The 21,250-nt window shown below is 42.1% G+C and overlaps 1 protein-coding gene across 1 annotated transcript in view; it reads left to right on the top strand.

The window, feature by feature from the left end:
• Positions 1-5,559: 5,559 nt before the first annotated feature.
• ELL (elongation factor for RNA polymerase II) overlaps positions 5,560-21,250 on the top strand; it is a gene marked incomplete at both ends in the record, with an annotated part of 29,836 nt that continues 14,145 nt past the window's right edge. The window contains 6 exons of the mRNA XM_082010915.1: positions 5,560-5,568; positions 8,295-8,342; positions 13,836-13,957; positions 14,255-14,418; positions 17,356-17,609; positions 20,703-20,827. Coding sequence (XP_081867041.1) covers positions 5,560-5,568; positions 8,295-8,342; positions 13,836-13,957; positions 14,255-14,418; positions 17,356-17,609; positions 20,703-20,827 — 722 coding nt within the window. The remainder of the gene's footprint in view (positions 5,569-8,294; positions 8,343-13,835; positions 13,958-14,254; positions 14,419-17,355; positions 17,610-20,702; positions 20,828-21,250) is intronic.

The raw sequence follows: 21,250 nt of genomic DNA on the forward strand, positions 1-21,250 counted from the left end.
TTCTCTTTGGAGACAGACCATTGCATCCTTGCAGCATCTCTTGCAGCCATTTCAGATCGTGTATTTGTTAGTATTTGTTATACAACAATTCTGTATCCATCTCAGTGCTCTTGAAAAAGACTTACTAGGTTACTGCGTTTGCATTGCCATAGAAATTTAGCAATAGGGATTGCAAGAAGTCGTTTGGTGGTTCCTGCTCTTGGGAAGGAATCGGTCTGATAGATACACTGGTCTGTTTGCCGTAGCCAGGTCTTCCTACTGCCAAAGAAGGCCGCCTGCTGTACGGCGATCAGAGTAAACGCGATACCAAGTGACAATACTTTAATTATTTCTCTAAGGAATTGAGCCTCCTTTTAATTTTCTTCCTGAAAGGCATTGCCTAAATTGCACATATGCGTAGCTTTCCTTTCTAGTGGAAAACTACTGTACCTTGTGCTAGCCAAACATCTTGGCTTAATGATCGCGAGCGATGTGTGGTTTGTCCCAGGATTTTTCAGTGTGTGCCGTGAGTTGCAGCTCCCTTACCAAAGCTACCTTTCACAAGATTTGCGGTCTGGTGCTAAAGATGATCAGAGTATTAAGATTTCATGTCAGAAGCAGATGTTCTTTTGGAGTTTAAAAGTTTATTTTTGCAAATACAGGGTCAGTAAGAACACAGTTTGGTTCTGCACTAGGAAGCAAAGACTCTTTTGAAGCACGTCTGGAAAGATTTACTTGAAGTTACCAAGTTGAAACACAAAAATTTTACTGGGTTTGCGCATAAAACTTAAACGACCCTGTATGTAACACATCACTGGAATGAGTTTTGTGTGAATTGTTTGCTCATGCTGTGGAGGATTTCAAAGATGAGACGAGGGAGCTTCATACCCGGGACAAATGAAGAAGAAAGATGGGTTTGGAAAGCTGGGTGACCGCTTTCGGAGCAAAAAATGCTCAAAGTGCTGCAGCCCGTGGCTGTCAGGTTGGCAAGTGTCAGCCTCCGTCCACTGTCCTGAGTTCTGAGGGTGCCGATGGGTGTTTGGGTAGCCAGTTTGGCTCCGTACGTAACATTTCTCACTCCGTCTCTCCCTTTCCCTAGTTCCTCTTTAAAAGAGAGCTTTCTGGCATCTGCCTCAAAGCTGCCGTGCAGCAGGGCGGTGTACCGAGGGGTTTTGCCTTGCCTGTGCGTCGCTGCCTGGGGAAGCGGTGCTCGGTTGTTTCGCTTTGAGTTTCCAAATGAATTCTGCTGCAGAGGATCGTATCGACAAATACATGGTGTTTTATTCAGGAAGATCTTTTTAACCTGGATTAGGCGAGATCAGAAGATCCAGGCATGCGTGAGAGAACAGGCTCCATGGCTAGCTCAGCTCTCGTGCCTGTGGGGTGACATCTTGATGACAGTGGAGTTTAATTGCTTTCTAGTTTGCTGATACAAGCTGTTGTCCGTTTAGGGACTGAGTTCCTGCTTTACGTTGCAGGCACAAAGCATTTTGATTAGGCTACATATTTTTTTTTTTTAAAGTTAATCATGTGTCTTCCTCTCTAAACTTACTCAAAGGTAGTGGTTTTCTGCATGTCAAGCGAGACGGTCGGTATCTTTGATGCTGAGATTGTGAAGTGATGTAAAATTTCATGTGCTTACAATGCTTCCTTAATAGGGAGCTGTGAATGTTGAAATTCTGTAACTCAGCCACAATTTCAGTAACGTCAAAGGTTTTTTGAGCTGACATTTTTAATAAAAAATTTTTCTATCTTGTAGGGTCACTCTTGGTTTTTGACACTGGAAAATTAAACTACTGAGGAAGTGACATTTGTGCTGTAATAGCCCACTTATAATTGCATAATATTAAACAAGGAAGCCAGTATGTATTTTGCAGTTTAGCAATTAAAAACTTTAAAACGTACAGCGTAGCATTTTGGCTGACGTAAAAGCTCTTTATCATTTTATTGCTGCTTGCACTATGTTATGGCTGGGATTTGTAGGTGCTTCAATATTACAGTGATAATATGCATCCATTAATGCATATTAGGAAAATGACAGATTATAATAAATCTACATTTCACAGAGCAATCAGTAAGTTTCCAGCTCCTAAACCTTCATCAAAAGCACGTTCTAGAAAATTATTTGTATTAAAACTACTTGAGTACTCGCTTTCCCCCCAAATAAATACGACTTTAAATGTTGGGGAGAGGAAACTGGGGTAAAAGAGCAGGGAGCTGGGCGCAGCAGGCAGGTTCGGTTCCGTAGTTTGACAACACTTCACTCATCAAAGCCATAAATGGGGTAATCTTGGGGAGGAGGAGTGAGCAAATGTGTACAGCGGTTCATTTGGGGATCGCTGCCTGGGGAGCGCCCGTCGCACCCTGCGGTGCCGCACTGGTCCTGTGCGGAGGCCACTTGTGCGTGGTGGGATCTGCAGGAGCCGATCTCTGCATCTCTGGAAGGGTGCAGGGGCACCCCGAGTCCTCCAGGAGCATCCTCACTTTCTCACCTCGGCAGCTGACCGTTGTCGCCGTGGCTGCTGGCACCTCTCTTGAGTAGAAAGCTAAACTTTCGCTTCAGTAGTTGTGGATTTACATGGGATTTCCAAGACTCTTTCCCTAAGAACGTCAAATTTGAATAGCAAAACCAGTAGCTTGTCTCCAAGGCGTATGTAGTATAAAAAGGTCTGGAAGGCTTTGTAGTTTAGGTCAACAAAAATTATATAGGATCTATAATTTTCCAGTCTCAGCAGACTCGATCCCATCTGCAGTCTGTTAGTGTCCTCAACTTCAAATGAGATCGTTGGAAGGCCTTAAATTGCAGATGGAAATTGGGTTGCAGGGAGTCGGTATTTTAATTCCATAAGTAATAGATGTGACATAAAAAAGAATATTCAGGAGGCTTTTTACTGCTGTGTTTCTGGTAGGAGGTAAATATAAGCCTTGAAAAAGTGGAATGTCTTGGGAGAAGTCTTTTGTCTCTACCTAATATGCAGTGGTTCTCTCTTGGGCCAGCTTTGGCTAATTGACTGCCAGTAAACTTCACACAGAGTCACTCGTAGTTGTTTTGGGTATATTCAAAGGTATTTATTTCCACTGGGATTTATATATCTTGCTACTAATGAACTTTGGGACTCTGAGGTGTCTCTTGTGAGTCTGTCACAACGAGACACTGGATATATTTGCTTTGGTTTTGGTCTCTCTTTTTACTTCGCAAAGTCTGCATGGCGTGTTTAAAACGAAAATGTAAGGGGAAATCTAAATCATTAAGTTCTGTTCATGTCTGCAGGACGCTTTCACAAACACCCTTGAACAGAGTATCCCCCCGGATTGGGATCTGACTTTTTTTTTTTTAATCCTTTGCCCAGTTGTGCTGAGAAGCTGGAGGAAGCAGAGGAGAAAGCATGCCTATATTTGGACCACACTGGTGGGCAAAAGAAACATTAACTAGTCATAACCAAAGAATTAAAGAGGAACTTCGATGAGTTTGGGGTATTAGCAAGACTGAAATTGATGAATTTTGAGCGAGTTCTGTTTCTTCTCATTTTTGTAACTGATTTCTGAGGTGCAGCAGCTTTACCTGGCTGGAACCGCATGTGGCAGTTCAAAAAGTCCCATTAATGTCAGCCTTGGGGTTAGCATGATTTTATAGTTTCTCTGTATATTTATTGGAATTCTTGCCACTAATTTTAAATGTTTGCAAGAAGCTTTAAATTCTGAAAATAATTCCCTTGTTCCAACATAAATAAGGGTAAGCTTTCATGTGCTCTGTTTGCTGGCATTTGTGACTCTTAACATTCAAGAAAACAGACAAATACACCAATACTAAGTATAGGCAAATATTTTCCGTATAACACTGCCTCCAGTATAAATTCCAGTAAATGCATTGCAGAACTTCTCGAAACAACGTATTCTTTAATTATCTTTATTTCCCTGAAGAAACGGGGAGGTTTCCAGCTGGTTCCTTGACCTGAGGATTTCAAATGTCCTTTCTGGTCCTGTGTAGGAATATCCCATCCAGTTTTTCCACTAAATGTTTTTAAAACCTCATGCCAGCTTTGATCATACCCGATAAAGTATTTTAGTAGTTTTACATTCAATTTTTGTGGGCTTTATTGACACTTTCTTGTTCTTCCTACCCTTTACTCAAGCTTCTGTGTGCCAGATCTGGAGTATTTAAGTGCGAGGAACTGTTTGCACATTGCCGCCGCCTCTGTGGGCTTTCAGAGTATGTATTAAGGGTTGCTAGCTCTCCTCTAGCCTGGGGAAGCTAGAGAATAAAGATGAGCATAATACTATGCTAATAAAAGACAAATGTTTTGTGGGAGCTTTAGGGATGAGTTTTTGGTTTTTTGGTTTAATCTCATGACTTCTGAAATGATCTTATGGTATCTGCAGGACCATCTGACAAAAAATACTTGGGTTTGCAGGGTTTGATTCATGCTGATGTCCCACAGCAGAGCTCTAGTGTTTGAAAGCTTGCTGCTTTATTTCTCCACCGTGCCCAAAGAATAGAGCAAGGAGCTACAGAAGGCAGTGAACTGGGCACAGAAGCATGGAAATACTCTTTCTAGATAGCAAATAAGTGAGTTTTTATGGAATAAAATGCTGGGTTGTCACCTGATGTAACTTGGGTCTGTTCAGGCTGCTTTTGAGGGTTTGTAGGCAAGTCGGGTAGACACGGTGGAGCTGGCTCCAGAGCATCTAGCTCGCGTACTTACTCTGCAGGCTCACTGCAGCAGCACTGGGGTTCCAGCAAGCTTCCCTGCCGCTGGAGTTCACTCTGCTGCTCAGCCAGTTTTGTGCTTTCTGCTGAGTACTCTTGCTGCTATCTACGTTTATAACAATAATTTACGTTCGGGTAGATCGCAGTGAAGTACAGCCATGCAGTTGCGGTTTGGACGTTCCTTTGGAAGATACTCCTGTGGAGCTTTGGGGCATTGGTGAGTTCGACTGCAGGAAGGACTCTTCGGTTTTTTAAAACAGTTCATTTTCTCTTACGGTAAGATGAGAGGAAGCTTGACGCATTTTCTTAAAGATGCACTGTAGGAACTAGCAAACAGTGAAGACGTGGTAATGATTTTCTAACCTTTCAGTCCTGCGCCAGGAAGCCTGTTGAAACAATAGTGAGCACGGAGCAGATGTCATTTGTGCCTCTTTGGTGTATTTGAAGGAGCTTTGCTTGCTCTTGGTCTGTGCATAGTTTAGAAATTCGTTATTCTTGTGTGGCAGTCACTTGTTCTCTGGTCCCACAGGTCCCAGCAGTCGTGCTCGTTCACGCTTGGACCTCTCCAACGGTTCTGTCACTGTTATGGATAAGCGTGTTAACTGCAGAGGTGAACCTGTTGAACTGACAAGTGGCTGCTCTGAAATACTTGAACTGTTGTTTTCTTGTTTAGATTTTTGTCTTCATCTTAATCAGCCTCCAGTAGCCGTTCCTAAATATATTGAGTCTCACAGAGGAATGAAACTAGAAGTTGTTATCTGGAAGATGCTTAGGCTGTGCAGGTGGCCCAGTTGCTCGGACAGATCTGTCTTGTTTTGCTGCTTAATTGAACACAAAGGTGAAGTTTCATCAGCATCCTTGATTCACCAAAGATGTACCCTGTGAGTTGGTGTACTCTGGAAGAGGCAGACTTGCACCCGCAGCAGTACCATGGTCCTGTCCTAGGGCTGCGGAGGTAACTTCTTTTAATTAGAAGGAAAGACAGAAGGAAGGAGAGACCTTTTTCCCACTAAAGGTGGATAGGAGGGCACTTCCAGGAAACTAATTAAGGAAGTTCACTTAGTTCCACTAAGGAAGAAGAATTAGGTGACTCTTTCAAAGAGGGATTTTGGAAATGGGAGCAAGAACTCTTTAAAATTGGGGTTTGTCCATACCAGAACATTCAGGAAAGTTAATCCAAACAAACTGAAGATATAAATTGAAATACGATTTTAACTTGGTTTAGCTTAATTCGTCTGTTTGCTTTTGTTCTGAATGAACATGTCCATGCAGGAATTTAATTTCATCTAATAAAAGTACTTAAATTTATATCCTTAATTAGGTTAGGGTGTACATGTGTTTTTCTTCTTCCTTGAACATTCTCAAACGACCTGTAGCCAAGGAATTGGGCATCAGCAGAAGGGAAGTGATGCCTGTGTAGTTACAGGGGTGATGGCCCTGGGAAGCCAAGATCCTTCCCTTTCTCCCCCCAAAAAGGGAACTTGGACAGTGCAGTGACTCTCCAATATCCAGCTCTTCCCTGGGATCCCTTCTGCGGAGTGTGGCAGGGAGTTACAACACAGATATTCCTACATGGCAGATCACAAAATCCAGCAGCCCATAGGCACAGAGAGCTCAGGGAGGTAGAAATAGAAAATTTCAGGAGTTCGAGGAAATAAAGCTAAAGTTTGCCATTTAACTCCCATGAACACTCATTTTGAAGTTTGAGATTATGCACTTAACTTCGAACCTTTTTGTATGTAGATTAGGGAATTTATAAGTTCTGTAATTAAAGCTTGTCCTGATTTGTTTAACAGTACTTTTGTATTGTTATTGCCTCGTTATTCTACTTACGTGCTTCATATTACCTTTTTATTCCACTTAAGTAATTTTCCAGGATTAATTGCAGAACTTCTCAAATCCATAATTAGCTGTCCAAGATGCGCATCCAGATTTTTTTTTTCATCCAGATTTTTTTAATGTTTCAAATGCTTGTTTGCTCAAGTATGTTCATATGAATTTCTGGACACATTGCACAGTACATGCTGACACCGTGAACAAAAAGCTGGCCAGTCTGTCTGTGAACAGTGTGCTGTGGTATGCAGTGTCGTGGCACTCAAGGAATCCAGTGATCTCTGTACGAAGAGCAAGATGTTGTTTATTGTTTCTTTATAAAGGTTGTTTCGGGTCTATAAAACTCGCTATACAACACAGTGAGTGCTGTCAGCTTCAAGCATATTCTTGCTTTACTCACTGTCATAAATATCTCGGAACAATCTCGGGTGTGATGCAGATCTGTTAAATCGTATTAGATGGGCTCTTAAAAGACTCTGAACACTGTCTTGGTATGAGCTTATTCATCTGTGCTAGAAGGACATTTTCTTGCTAGTGAATTTTTTTGCTGTTGTTAATGTCAGCATATTGTGGCTTAGATTCTTCACTCCTGGGCTGAAAGCATTTGGAAAGGTTTTATGAGAGATGATAAACTTAAAGGGCTTTCAAGCTGTTAACTCTTCTGCTGCTAAATGTCTCTTTCTGTAGTCCTCCGGAAGGCGACGTAATTCTTTATCATGCTGGGAGATGCGAGAACTGTGGGCGCTGTGGTACAAAAACCACGATACAAATGTGCCGTTTGGGCTTTGTCTCCTAAACTCTTCCTGGCGTTTCTCCCATTGAAATGTGTCTCCTGTATATGTGGCAACGTGTTGACTCCTAAATGCTATTTCAACCTATTTGTAAATTATTCTGCCCTTTGGAAGGCTTCGCAATGGGATCCCACACGTGGTGTGTTTTTCTGCCCGTGGAGCACAACTCCCGTGCTGCAGGAGGGTGTCTTGGCGTGTTTTATGCGACTGAGGAAATAAAACCAAGACAGCCACCATTCTCCTGAAATTTAAGAACTAAAAACTTAGCGTGGCCTGGATTGCATACGTGACTACTTTCCCTGTAGTTGAAATGTTAGGTGCGATCACATTGAAAAGTGCAGTCACGGTGCAAAAAGGCTGACATTCAGTGCTGTTTCTGTCTTGAGCAGATTTAAGGGGTTTTAGAGCTAGCAGCAGTATGACTTCTTGAAATGTAAGCAAATGAGGATGGAGGAAGAGGCTGATTGTTGAAATGGGCAATGTAACAACAGGATTTTGCAATGGAGTTGCAGTTTGCTTTTCCAATGAATTGCCAGCTTTCTGTTGGAAAAAATTTGCTTAGCGTGTTCTCAGACCTAGAACTGTAATAAATTTTCCCCTCAAATATCCACTGTTTAACTCAAAACTTACATAAGCACCAAAGATACACAGCTAAGCTATTCTGTGCCTGAAATGTGGTTTAGGGGTCAGAAGGGAACTAAGCGTGGCCCATCTGGGTGTCCTCTCAGAGCTGTTCTTTTTCTAAAGTAAGGGTACCACTGACAATTTTACCCCTTTTCTAGGTACAAATCACTGTTTCAGGAGGTTTTATATTTTCTTGCTTGGAACTCTCTATTCTTCCCTGAAGGTTTTTTCTTTAAAAAAATAAAAAGGAAAGAGTAAAAAGTATAGGCGAAAAATCAAGCTGAGTATTTTTTGGCAGGGAATGCTGGAGCTTTAAATTTCTCTAAGGTAATCTTACTTTTTTCTGCTTGTTTTTGTAGGATGCTGTGACATCAAAACCAGTAATCCAGTTTCAAGGAAGCCAAGGGGTAAGTTTGTATGTGGGTTGCCTTGGAAAGTTCTTTACTGGCTTATAGAATTCATCTGAGTAAGGTATTTGTTCTGTATGTCTGTCCTATTCCAATTCAAAGAATGATGCTCTGATTTCTGAAAGTGAGATATGAAGTTCAGATGTGGTCCTGGAAAGAGTGTTTGCTCATTGATGGCACGGATTATCTCCCTATAAAAATTTCCCCCTGCTCTTTTATTTTCTAACATTGCTAAATCCATAGCAAGGTTATTTTCTAACCTTGCTAAATCCATAGCGCCAGCACCACCAGTGTTGCTGGTGGTGAAATTTAGTTTTATAAGGCCCTGCTGTTGGGTAGAAGAAGGAAACGGAAAGCTCGCTGATGGCAGTACCGTGGTGGGTGCAGCAATCCACGGAAACCTCGCCTGTGTCCTAAGGAAACGCCATCTCAAACCTGGTAAACTTGGTGCAAGACTTCACGGGTACCAGTTATTTCCCATAGCAGCTTGGGGGCCGCTGCAAATGTGCTGAAGCTTTATTTAATATGTATATCTGAACAACCATGCGGTTTCTGTGAGTACCAAAAGTTTTTTATATTTAGGAGTTTTATTTCTCTTAACTTCTGTTCCGATGAGTGAACTCCTCGAAGATATTTATAGATGCTTGAAACCGTCTGTTGTGCCTGTTGCTGACAAAGTTGAGATTTAATTGGTAGTGTTTCTGGTAAAGTAATGCAACTCTTCACTGAACTTTAAAAATGTCATTTATATACCTTTTAGATACAAAAAGGTGTGTGTTTAAGTTTGGTGCTCTGCTGAAGGAAGGGGAATTTAATTGTGTTTGTTCCAAGAACCTGAACTCAGCTGTAAATGACTTTGTGATTTTTTTTTTTGTGGTGGCACAATAAAACTTTCAAAAACGCTTGAATTAAGTAGGCATTAAAGTGTAGCACGTTTCTCCTTGCCCATATTTTACCTTGTGATATTAGTCTTACTAATAGTACATAGTACTCTTAACAAAACGTAGCAGGAAAGACATGATTGTTATCGTAAGTTAAGAAGAAAAATACAGCCCTTTTTGTCCTGGGAAATAAATAAAGGAGCAATTTCCAGTTTTTTTTTTTTTACTTTGTTTACAATTAAACTTCCCAGAAAGCTCAGCATGAAAGCTTAGATAAAAATCTGCAACTGAAGTTTGGCAAAATTAGAAGCGAGTGACAAGGAAAACTTTTAAGGCTGCATGATTTGTTGCTATTAGATGAGCAAACAGCTTTGCATGTAATAAAGCAGCTAAAAAGACTGCAGATGCTTTCCTTTCCCTTTGTAGAGCACCTCGTGAGGATCTACACCTCACTTTTCCTGTAAAGCTGCTTAAGTTCTAGAAATGCCTCTTCTCTTCCTTAATCTTCCTCCTCCTTTTGGAAGGAAATGTAGCAAAATGAATCAGAATGGCTTAAAATGCTCCACCGCCCTCAGCTGCTGCACTACTCCTCCTGTGGTGGGTTTCACCCGGATGTGATACAGACCCCGGCATTTTCAGGTTAACCAGAAGAAAACCTATTTTAAAATAATGCAGCTCCGTATAATAATTTTTGAAAACGCCGATTTTAAAATGATGCTGTTCCTTATAAAAATTAAAAATAAGTATTTAATGCACTGTAATTATATTTGAGCCCTTCACTTCCAGAGGAGAGTTTTTGGTGAAAGAGCTGCCAGTCGCCTGCAATTACAGTCCGGGTTGAATGGAAAAGGAGCGAAGCGGCGCGATTGCGTCTGATGTTGCCATTTAAAGAGCGAAGCGTTGAGCCCTGCACAGTGTGAGCAGCGCCGGGGCGTTGCGGGTGGAAGGATGATGTTGGCAGCACAGAGCTGACCTCTGCCTGCCTCGTTTTCAGCTGTTTAATTAATTGCACTGTTGAGTAAAGGCCAAAGGTAGAGCTTTGAAGAAAGCGAGATCCAGTTCAACTGGGGGAGATAGAAAAGGCTCTTTGTCCTTTTTATTATTATTTTTACTGTGTATGACAAGAAGCTGGCAGCTGCATAACCATCTGTTTTTAAGTGTAGTACTTGTATATGTCGTGATTGTGCCCTGCCTTAAGGAATTGACGACGAGGCTTTAAATGCCTCCTATCAATTGGACTGAAAAGAGAGTTTCAGTAATTTAACAAGTTCTCAAATTCAGATGATGACATTAAAACGTATTTGTTTAGCTGTTTATTTTTGGAATACGCTCTCTTCCGCTATACCTTAATTCCCCAATTTGTTGCCTTCCTATTTTGTGTCCTAATAAATGTTACTTTGGAGGAGTTAAGTGAAGGAGTTAATGGGACTTAACTCCATTTAACTTTTGAGGGTGGTAGGTTTTGTGTGTAGCACAAATGTCCGAGTGTGATTTAAAGCGGTGTCCAGTGAGATGAGATTCTAACAGCGTGACTTTCCTGTGTGAATATCCCTCTCGCAAGAAGGAAGAACTTAAAGAACTTGATGATTGGGGGAGGCAGGATGTAAAATAAGAGTTCAAAACAAACTGCTGCTTCCTTAATTTAATTCTCTAGAAGGCTTAAAATTACTGCGTCCCTGTCCTTTATGCCTGTTCCCAGTGTTAGTCTAATGAAGGCTGTCAAGGATACTCTCAGCTTCTAATACACGGGAAAAAAAACTTTAATACTCTAATTAACCAGGGAAGGGAATTGGTGAGGAATAAACCAGAGGGTCAGCAAGGTGGCAGCTGTGTCGGCCAGGTGCTGAAAGGAGGATGTCGGTGATTCTAGCCCAAAATAAAACGGCTGTTTCAGTGACAAGGTCTGGATTGAATCTCACATGAGTTCTTGTAAACTGTGGACCGTAAATGATCTTTGCCTTGGGATGCATTTCTTTACAGCAATGCTAGTCTTGTTAATTACTTTTTCAGAGCAATAATCTGTGTAATAATCAGAATTTCAATAGCAGTAAGTGGGTTGTAATTAGCAGAGTATTACTCTGCTGTGAGATGCTCAAGTGGGACTATGTGGATATTCCTTAAGAGCAGCACCTGCTTGTTAGTTTTTCATCGTGAACTGGATTTTCTTGGATAGTTTCGTAAGTTTATACAGAGTCTTGAGCATTTTGCTGCTTTCAATGTGCATGTAAAATTAGAATTTAAGAACTTGACTACCAAAGCGTTACAAATGGTGGTAGTTGATGGTGTGCATAACCGTACAAGAAAGGCTAAAGATGCTTCTATTTTGGGAAAAGCATGTGCAGAATTAGAGCTTAGGTTGGGTCAAATTTGCAGGTGCTTACTTGGGGTGGGGGAGCTGGGATGGGGGGAGCGGGGAAAGAACTGAACTGGGAGGGGGGGACCTTCAGGTGCCAAATACATGTGTGCTCATGCAGCTTTTTTAAATATAACTGTTAGGAACAAAACGTCTTAACTTGCCATGTTTGGAAAATATGACGTTTTCCCCTGTTTCTTGGGATGAACTTGTGCTGGTATTAATAGAGGAAGGTGAAATTGCCATTCAGAATGAGCTGTACACAGATGAATATTACTTGAAAGAAAAAAAACAGAAGTCACATCTGTACTGAGCTATTTTTAAGTGTCTATGGTTACTGGTGTAATACTCTGCACCAAAATTAGGGCTCCCTCAGAGCAGTTACCATGCTGATTTGGTGGCTTGAGAAACCTTCTGTTTCAGCTAAAAATAATTCCTAGATAACGGCCAGTTTGCATACACTACGCTTTTGAGTACTGGAACGAGCAATGTTTAACGCTAAAATGACTCTTTCGCTCCTGTCTCATTTTACGTCCTTTGAAGAAGCTGCAGAAACTCTACAAAAATGCCGGAGTCGGGGCTCTCGGAGCAGCCGTTTTTTTTTTACAATGGTAAATGAGGAGCTAGAAGCAAGTTATTTCAGTGTGAGAATATATGATTTGATTACATCCTCTGGGTTTTATTTTACAACCCCGTCACGTGCGGCACAACTCACTCCCCCAACGCACGGCGCTAGAAGCTGAACAGACCTGTTGCATTTACCTTCTTGCCCCGTTCCCAGCAAATTAACTAGCGGGTGCACAGTGCCAATGGTAAAATACCCACAATCTGCTGTTTACATAACTTTGACTTTGTGCATATTCTCAGCTCGCTTGTAAAGCAGAAGAGAATTTTATTTGTTCTGGATGGGTGGGGGCAGAGGGTGCCGGGACAGATTAAGGGCTCAAGGCTGCCGGCGCACGTTTGGCAGGGGAGATAACGGCTCAGCTGCCGCTGCCGGAGGGTCAGCGCTGCCCGTCAGCGCCCGGATCGCCACCGAATCTGCTCCGAGTATTTTTAGATGCGGATCCTGGAACTGCGCGAGGGATAACTTGTCCTTCTGTGTTGCTCGAGTCTGGGTTTCTTGGCTTGCTGCTTCGAAAGAAGGGAAGTCTGTTTTGAGGGCTGGCTGGAGGAGAGTTGGTCTTTACGGAGAGTAAATGGAAAACGCCGCACTGGCTCAGCTCAGCGCAGCTCACACAAGCGTTTCTTGCCGGTTCTGAGAACATCCCTGTGGTTTAGCAAAGTGGCACAGATGCAGTGGGTTTCCAGGCTGCTGCAGACGTCTGAGGTCAAAGGGAAACCACCTAGAAACCTTTCTGTACCAGCAGTAGTCTTCTACGACAGGGCGCAGTCATATGTGGATGCCACGAATTGGTTTGCTAGGCATATATATTTTGTGCATGTATGTGGCAATCTGGGTAAATATAAATCTGTGTGGTAAAGCGTAGCCTAAAATAGGTTGAAGCTGATGTTCCTTCTGTCTTGTTTTCTGGAAGCCATCTTAATTATCAAATATTGATGTGATAGTAGAGCTCAGATGCTGAGATTTATGTTGGATCTTGAATGCAGAGAGGAAACAGTTTCCCTTTTGAAAAATGAATGGCTGGGGGCGGGGAAACAATGCAGATCGCTGTAGAGTTGTCTGCGGAGCACACTTAATGCTTGATTAAATATTTAATTTAGCAGCAGCGTCACACACTCTACTGTGAGCCATGAAATCTCGTTATGGAATTATAATCTCTTAAAAAAGAATAAGCATGCTACCTAGTGACCTGGCTTGTACTATGTTTAGTGCTGGATCACTAATTCTAAAGAAACAAGTCTCAAATGCTTTAAATTGAATATAAACAGCAGTAGCAAGCCTGTTTTGAGCCTGAATCAATAGAATTGGGTCAGGTTCCTAGAACAAGATTATTGTGGGCTCTGCGTTTAAAGGCAGCGAACTGCCAGCTCAGCCCTCTGTTTGTTACAGACATCGCTGTTGCTTTAGCTGTTCTTTACCTCTGTCTACCTCTTACCTTATCTTTTCAGTGCATACAGTTTTGCTAACTTAAATCCTTGTAGCTTCTTGCTCTTCATAGTTTCCTATGCAGGAATCCATATGCTTTACTTGTAGTGAGTTGCAAAACGGCTATAAAGCATAGTGACTGCAGAAAAATTGCATTTTTTGTTAGTGTGGGCTACCCAAGTGACCAATATTTTTCTCCTTCCAAACAGCACATCGCAATTCCAAGGCCTGATCGACCTACGGAAGTGCGGACTTTCACATTTTATCTTTCAAATATTGGCAAGGACAGCCCCCAAGGGAGTTTTGACTGTATCCAGCAGTATGTATCTAGGTGAGTGGTATAGTAAAAGAAAACCTAGCCTTTTTTTTTTTTTAACGTCTTATCTTCTGTACAATCTTTTCCCTAACAAATCCGAACAAAACTTAATATGTCTTCGTTCCTTTTAGAGTCTTTGCTTGTGTGTGTATGTTTGGGTAAGGAAATGCTCACAGAGGAATCTGTTTACCTCTCGGCTTCTTTCTGTCCCCTCCTATTATTTAATTAATGCAACCTCAGTTAGTCACCAGTGACAGAGATGTGCCCATTTGCAGTGTTGGGAGTATCTTTTCCGTTGCGTTTCTTTTGCAGCAATGGCAATATCCATCTGGATTGCCTTGGAAGCATACAGGATAAAATCACCGTGTGTGCTACTGATGATTCCTACCAGAAGGCGAGGCAAAGCATGGCACAGGCAGAGGAGGAGACTCGCAGCCGGAGTGCTATAGTCATTAAGCCTGGGGGCAGATACGTAGGTAAGCAGCAACTTGATTTGGGGGTGTCTTCCCTAGCTTCTGAAGTCAAATGCTGACGTTTGTTTTGCCCACAAAAGTCTTTAAGAAGTATCTGGCAATCCCTTATGGGTGTCTGATTTATGAGAGTGCTACTCTCCTTGTATTGTGACTTCCTCATGGCTTCCATCTTCACCGTAGAACATGTGTGGTGGTGTTTGCGTGGCCTCTGAGGATTGTCTGCGTGCAGTCACATCACTCTCTGGCATTACTTCGTATTTGTCATGCGGTGATGCTGAGAGCATACTGCTGATCCACCAGAAGTGTCTGTGCTCCTAGCAAAGTCAGCGAAAACGTGCCACTGCTGTTGTCGCACGTCTAGTGTGTGCCTGCGCTTGAGACCGTAACGCGCAACATCTAGGATGTGGATAGCAGTGCCCTTGCGTTAATAAACAAAGACTGAAGCAGTGCTGCTGACTGCAGCCTCAAACAAACCATCTTACTGTGTCAAGGAAAGGAGACTCTTGGAGAGGAAATAAAACTGTGGCAAATATCAGTGGGCTCCAGAAGGAGCTTGCAGAGACCTAGCTTTGGGCTCGGGTCCCTGCTTAACCTCAGTCTGGTCACAAACTTAGGGCGCAAATGTGAACCAGAAAGTGGAGTTTTGTTTGGGTTTTTTGAGCCAGCTGAGTTTTCTGTAGCCCATGTGATCTGTAGGCAGTCTCTTCTCAGAGGATGTCTGTGATGAGAATGGTGAGTTGCAAAATGTAGAACTGACTCTGACTCATTGTTCTATCAGCCAAGTGCTCGAAGCTGAGAAATAAGATAGTAATCAGGAAGGAAATGCATTGATTTCCTGTAGACTAAAAGACTATTTTGTTTAGCTTATATTTGAGAACATTACAGTAAGTGGATGAAGTTGTTGGGCTTGTGAAGGAGAAGATTCTCAAAGCAAATTGCTTCCCGGAAAGATAGAGCAAAACTTTTGATTTAAAAATACTCTGGCTAAAACGTTTACCGCTCTGAAATGGAGGCACAACCATGTAGAAAGGAGTGGAGTGCGTGCTGCATATATAAGATGTCACTGTTTAAGACGGGAGGAAAGCACCCCTCCAAGAAGGAAGAGCCTGGGCAAGGACAGTCCTCTTGCAGGACACACGTATTTGGTGTGCCAGCACCATCAGCTGATTCGCTTGCAGGCTACTCTGGAGGGAGATGGCTGGCTCTCACATTTCCATGAGAACACGGAGCTCAGCACTTAAACGTCAGTGGAGTCATTTTCCAGGCAGCTCAGATGTGGAAGAATTTATATGAAATGTTGAAATTGGAGATCAACAGGACAGTATAGATGTGAACTAACACTTGAACGAATATATATGTAAATAGATGGGTGATATGTCTGTAAGGGGATATGTGTGCTTATATATACACTAAATAGGTGTGTGCATATACACCTATATATATGCACATGTATAAATATTTTAAAAGACTTCGTGTTCTGGCTTTAACATATTTTTTTCTTTTCCTATCACTGCGCATTTTGGCTCCAGCCTTTACTGGAAATATTCCAATGTGTGTTTGCTGCTCATGACCTGGCAAGAGTTAAGGGAGTTCTAGAAAGCTGACGAATTTTCTCTTGTCCCATTTCTGGAAATGAAGTCCAGTTGACCTCTGAATTTTGGGATGTTTAACATGTGAATTGTTTTTCTCCCTTTCGTCTTAACTCGGCCCAGCCAACGATGGGTTGTGCTTACTTGCATCAGCGTGGTGCGTAATAAAAAGCCAGGAAATGGGGTCTCAGTTAAGCAATCTACATTTCAGTAAAATAAACACTGCAGACAATCACCAGTATCTTCAGATGACTCAGTTGAAAATATTGCTTCCTAGCAGTGGAGGATTGCCGTGCTGAAATAAACCTCCAAAATTCTTGCCGTAAATGGTGGATGTTGTTTGTCTAGTGAAGGTCGCTTTCTTGAACTGAAGTGATTATTGATTGCATCTCCATGTTTTAGACCTTGGAACCTACAAATTTTCTTTTCGATTTTGCTGGTTTTGCCTTTGGTAGGAGCAGCCTGCCTTTGTGACCTGTTTCTGTATTCAAAATAGTAAAATTCTTTGATTTGCGCTTTAGCGAGCGATGTGGGACTTGTGTGAGGGTTCTAGTTAAAGCTGTTTTTCAATAGGAATGGGAAAATGAATTCTTGTATCATGCTGTCAGAAACCAAGAACCGCATTTGGGACGGAGTTGAGGAAGCTGCCTCTGAGGGCTCGAGATGAACTTTTGAGTCAGCCTTATGGTCTCACGTATACATAAATGTAATTGGAGGGTGAAGCAGTTATTACTACAGTGTAGAAGGGGTTATTCTCTTAGAAGAGACAGCACACTAATGAATAGGCTAATGTGTCGGTGTTAGACCCCATTCATGTGGCTGTGTTTGGCGGGGGGAAGGGAGGTGGACCCAGCCCTATAAAGTTCCTATTGTTCTAAAAGCAGAAACATCTGCTGGAGTAGCGTTTTTGCTGAGATCAGCAGCAGGGAGCCGCTCGTTGACCAGTTCTGGTCTTTCCACTCCATATTTCGACTCTTCTACATAATAATGCAGAATTTTCTTCTCACAGGGAGGGAAAAAATAGTTAGATTAACTGTGGGGATAGACGCACTTGGGATAAATGAAAAGCTGGCAGACAAAGAGAGCTTTATGTAAGCTTGTGGCCAATAATACTCAGGTTTCCAGAGCTTGGTGTTGCTATTTACTTGTTACAGGCTTGTCATGAATCATAAAACTCATGGGATACTCGTTCCAGCGGTGTATCAGAACAGATGGGGTGTGCTGGTTGTGTTTGTCCTTCATTGTCATCTTCTGGCACTTCAGGTGGTGTAATGAACTCCATATACGTGTTGACAGACCACTGGCCTTTGCAAGGTGACTGCTGCAGTTCACTATTCTCATCTCATTTTAGGCAAAAAGGTTCAGGTGCGTAAACCTGCACCAGGAGCTTCCGATGCTGTTCCCTCCAGGAAGCGCCCAACGCCAGTCAACCTTGCCAGTGCAATAAAGAGAGGCAATAGTGCGATTTCTCAAAGACCCTTCAAAGATAGGGTTGTGCACTTACTGGCACTAAAGCCTTATAAGAAACCTGAACTTATTCTCAGATTGCAGAAGGATGGACTTTCTCAGCAGGACAAGGATTTGTTGGACAACCTTCTGCAACAGGTTTGTACTCTGATGAAGGCAACAATTTAGGTAAAGGGAAATGTCTTCTCAGAACGGGAGTACCTTCTGTATTAGCCTGAATGTAACCGGTGTATCTCAAAGCTGCAGCTGAACGTTTCTCTAAAGGCCGTGACCGACAGACGTTCGCAATTCACGTTACTATTTTGCTAGAGATAAGCGGAAGCCTCTTGTGTATACGCCTCGGTTTAGGTCTATGCAGCTGAGCTGTATGATTTCGGTTCACCAGATCAGTTACTTAAGAGGAACACTTCCGGTCGGGCGTGGGGAGAATTATCTAACAGAGGATCTACAAGCTGTTTGATTTGTATAACCCATAAATCTATTCTGTATATTTTTATTAATGTGGACATAAAGGAACGTGTTCTGTATTGATACATGTAATGTTTCCTATGTGAAGGAAAAACTATGTCCCTCTCCACTAAGCTTTACATCTTCTTTGCATTGTTCAGACCCATTCCTTTCCTGCTTAGCAGTGCAACTGGCTAGGTGCGGAGATCATGCAGCTTCTTGCAAAGTATATTATTTGTATGTCAAGTGTGAAAGCTGTCTCCAAGCTGAATCAGTTCTTAACGCTTTGAGTCATGTTGAAGGTGCCATTTTAGGAATTGCAGTAAATACCTTTATTGCTCTTGCAGTGCAAAGCACATCATGGGTGTTTATTTAAATGCTGCAGCTGTCTTCCTCTGGTTTTATTTATTTTTATTTTTTTACTCCTTTCCATAGCTGAAAAGATTGAGACAGTGAGGAGTTAATTTGCCAAGGGCACAAGGCAGGTCATACTGAAAAAGGGGTTATTGCTGGCACAATTTGCTCCTTCCCTAGATTTTAATCCTATAGCCCTTAATTTTCCAGCAGTGCTAGAATTCTTTTGAGCACCCTTTTGAATGCTATAAATAGGTTTAATACTAGAAATACCGTTTCTGATAATCACCTTTTACTGATGCTCTCGCAAACCCCTGGCAGGCAAGTGGTGTGTTGGGCAGTGTCCATAGTGTCAGCCTGATTGGGCTAAATGCTGATTTGGCTGTAAACGTATTGCTTGTAAACTTAATCTCCTTTCAGTGCTACCAGGGCTCCCATCCACAAGCAGACACAGATAAGCTAAAAATTACAGGCTGCATTAAAGTTACATGTCTAAATACGTCTAGGTGTGGGTTTCATTGTACTCTTGCATCTCTCATAGGACTCTGTGTTCCTGCTGGCCTTTTTGCCTCATTTTGCAAGGTTTCTATTTTTGGGAGGCCTGGGGTGGAGCTTGCAGAGTCCCACACCAGCAAAACAAGGAGGTGGCAGCTCTCAGCCTCTGTGCAGAGAAAAATCTGAGTTGCTCTTCTGCCTGGGCTACCAGCCTTGCCGAGCAGCGTGTCTTCTGCTGTAGAAAAAGGCAGTAAGCGGGGAGATTCTTGGAGAGTTTTTGAAAGAGAACCTGGTTTTGCTTTTGTCTCCTGGGCATGTTTACTGGGATATCTAAATGTAAAACACAGCTCAAATTCTTCTTGTGTTTTGGCTCAGGATTTTGGAAAGCTGACAGAACTGAAAGGAAAAACAAAGTGTTCGTCATGTAAACTGATAACTGTGCTTTTTGTTTTTCGCTTATCAGGAGAGCTTTGCTGTATTTGTTCTGCAGCTTTTTGCTTCTAAATTCATAGATTTTTTTTTTAATATTAGGTCGTAGTCTCCCTAAAGCAAAAGCAGAAGAATTAACAGCATCTTCAGTTAATTCAAGACTTTCCACTCCTTCACTTGCTTTTCTGAGGCTATCTTACTGCTGCGTGGATAATAGAAATTCATAAGCACGACCATCTCCACAACGGAGCGAGCAGTGGAGAACAGTAGTCCTTAAACAGATGCACAGTATCTCCACTGACTGAATAAAAGCATCTTCCCATTTCAAGTGTAATACAGTTGTCAAACTGAGGGGCTAAAGCAGCAACTTTGGGATGTGGTTGCTGGCTTTGCCAGTTGGTCAGCCTGGCTGTGGGCACCTGTGCCTCCGTATCCCTTTCATAAAAACAAATTCAAGGCTTTGTTTTCTTTCTAAACTTGCAGTGCCATACGGTCACCTAAGAAGGGATCACTAAGACAGTATCCGTGAAAGCTTAACTGGGGCTTTTTGGTTTGTGCTAACATTCTATTTTTCAGATGTCTAACCAACAGCAAGAAGTTAAATTTTCAGTCAAGCTGTGGAAAGACTGATTGAAGTGGGATAACTCTTAACAAGTTGTTTCCATTCTAATACAATTCTGCCAGTTCCAGCAGTGTTTCCTATCCGTGTAGGCACCACGCAGAGTTTTGTGGGGAAACTACCGATGATAGAATTGGATAACAATGTCACGAAGTTTCTCATGCAAGTTTACCGAGCTAATGGCAGCACATGATCTAGGGTGCAATGCTTTATTGTAAAACCCTGGGTTATAAGCTGGTAATCGCAGGTTTTGTTCTTGCCCTGAAGTAGTCCTCTGAAAAGTTCTCCTCTGTGAAATCCAGCAGATGATCCCAATGCATGGAGCTGCACAGTGTAATCTGCAAGCTCCCTAATGCATTATATCTGCAGGACGTTCTCCTCACTGCTCCTTGGGAAAGTAGCTTTCTGTCACCTGTTTTACTGGCTTGTAAGTGAGAAATTATCTTCTGGCCATTGTTAACTAAGCTGTCGCCGCAAGAGTTGAGTTCCTCTATCAGCTAATAAACGGCACCATTTTAGCTGTTGGACAGGTGTGATAAGTGAACTGCCTGTTCCCATTAGGGTTTATTTCCAGGTATTTCCATAAACTGATATTGTACTGTTCCAGCCTATCCAAGCTGAATAATCTCTTCTGATAGGACTTGTTTCCCAGTAAACTGGATATGCTTTGGAAACCCGTAATAAACTATTGCAAGGGCGGGGCAAAAAGGAAAGGCACAGTTTGATTAAATAATTAGGAAATTAAGTATAAAGTCTCTCCTTTGCTCTCTGACACTACTAACTGCCGCTAAATCTGCTGAGATTTTGCCTACATCTTAGATCTCTCTTGTTAGAACAAGCGAGAAAATTAAACCCTAACAGTTTTTTGCAAATTACTTTTGTTTCAGGTGGCAAATTTGAGTGCCAAGGACAGCACTTTCACACTGAAAGATTGTGTATACAAAGAAGTGCAGAAGGACTGGCCTGGCTACTCTGAAGGAGATCAGCAGTTGCTGAAGAGGATACTTGTTCGGTAATTATTCCATCTTCTCTGTAATATCATCTGGAGCTTGAAAATCCTGAGCCAGGTCAGTTGCTATAAATCAGGGTAACCAAAGTAATGGTAAGTTAAGTGTTGGACTTAAAATAACACAAAATAAATCTGTTTGTTGTCCAGACAGCTGCAGAAGTTGACTAAACTTGAATATCAAAACAAATGCACTCTTCAGATCGTCCTAAGTTGCCTTTAAATCATTCGTTATACTAAAAGCTGTGGGGGGAGAAAAACCTGGGTGGGGAACAAAAGCTGTTACAGTTAATGGTCATTTAAAATCGTGGGAGATGAATGGATTAAGGCAAATGTGTCCAGCTCGGCTCTCCATTGAAACTCTCCTTTCCTTTTTCCATATCTTCTTGTGCACGGCTTCCTGTGCAGACTGCCGTGTTTGTTCACGGC

Source organism: Phaethon aethereus (assembly GCF_964289735.1).
Source record: "Phaethon aethereus genome assembly, chromosome: 26".
NCBI lineage: Eukaryota > Metazoa > Chordata > Aves > Phaethontiformes > Phaethontidae > Phaethon > Phaethon aethereus.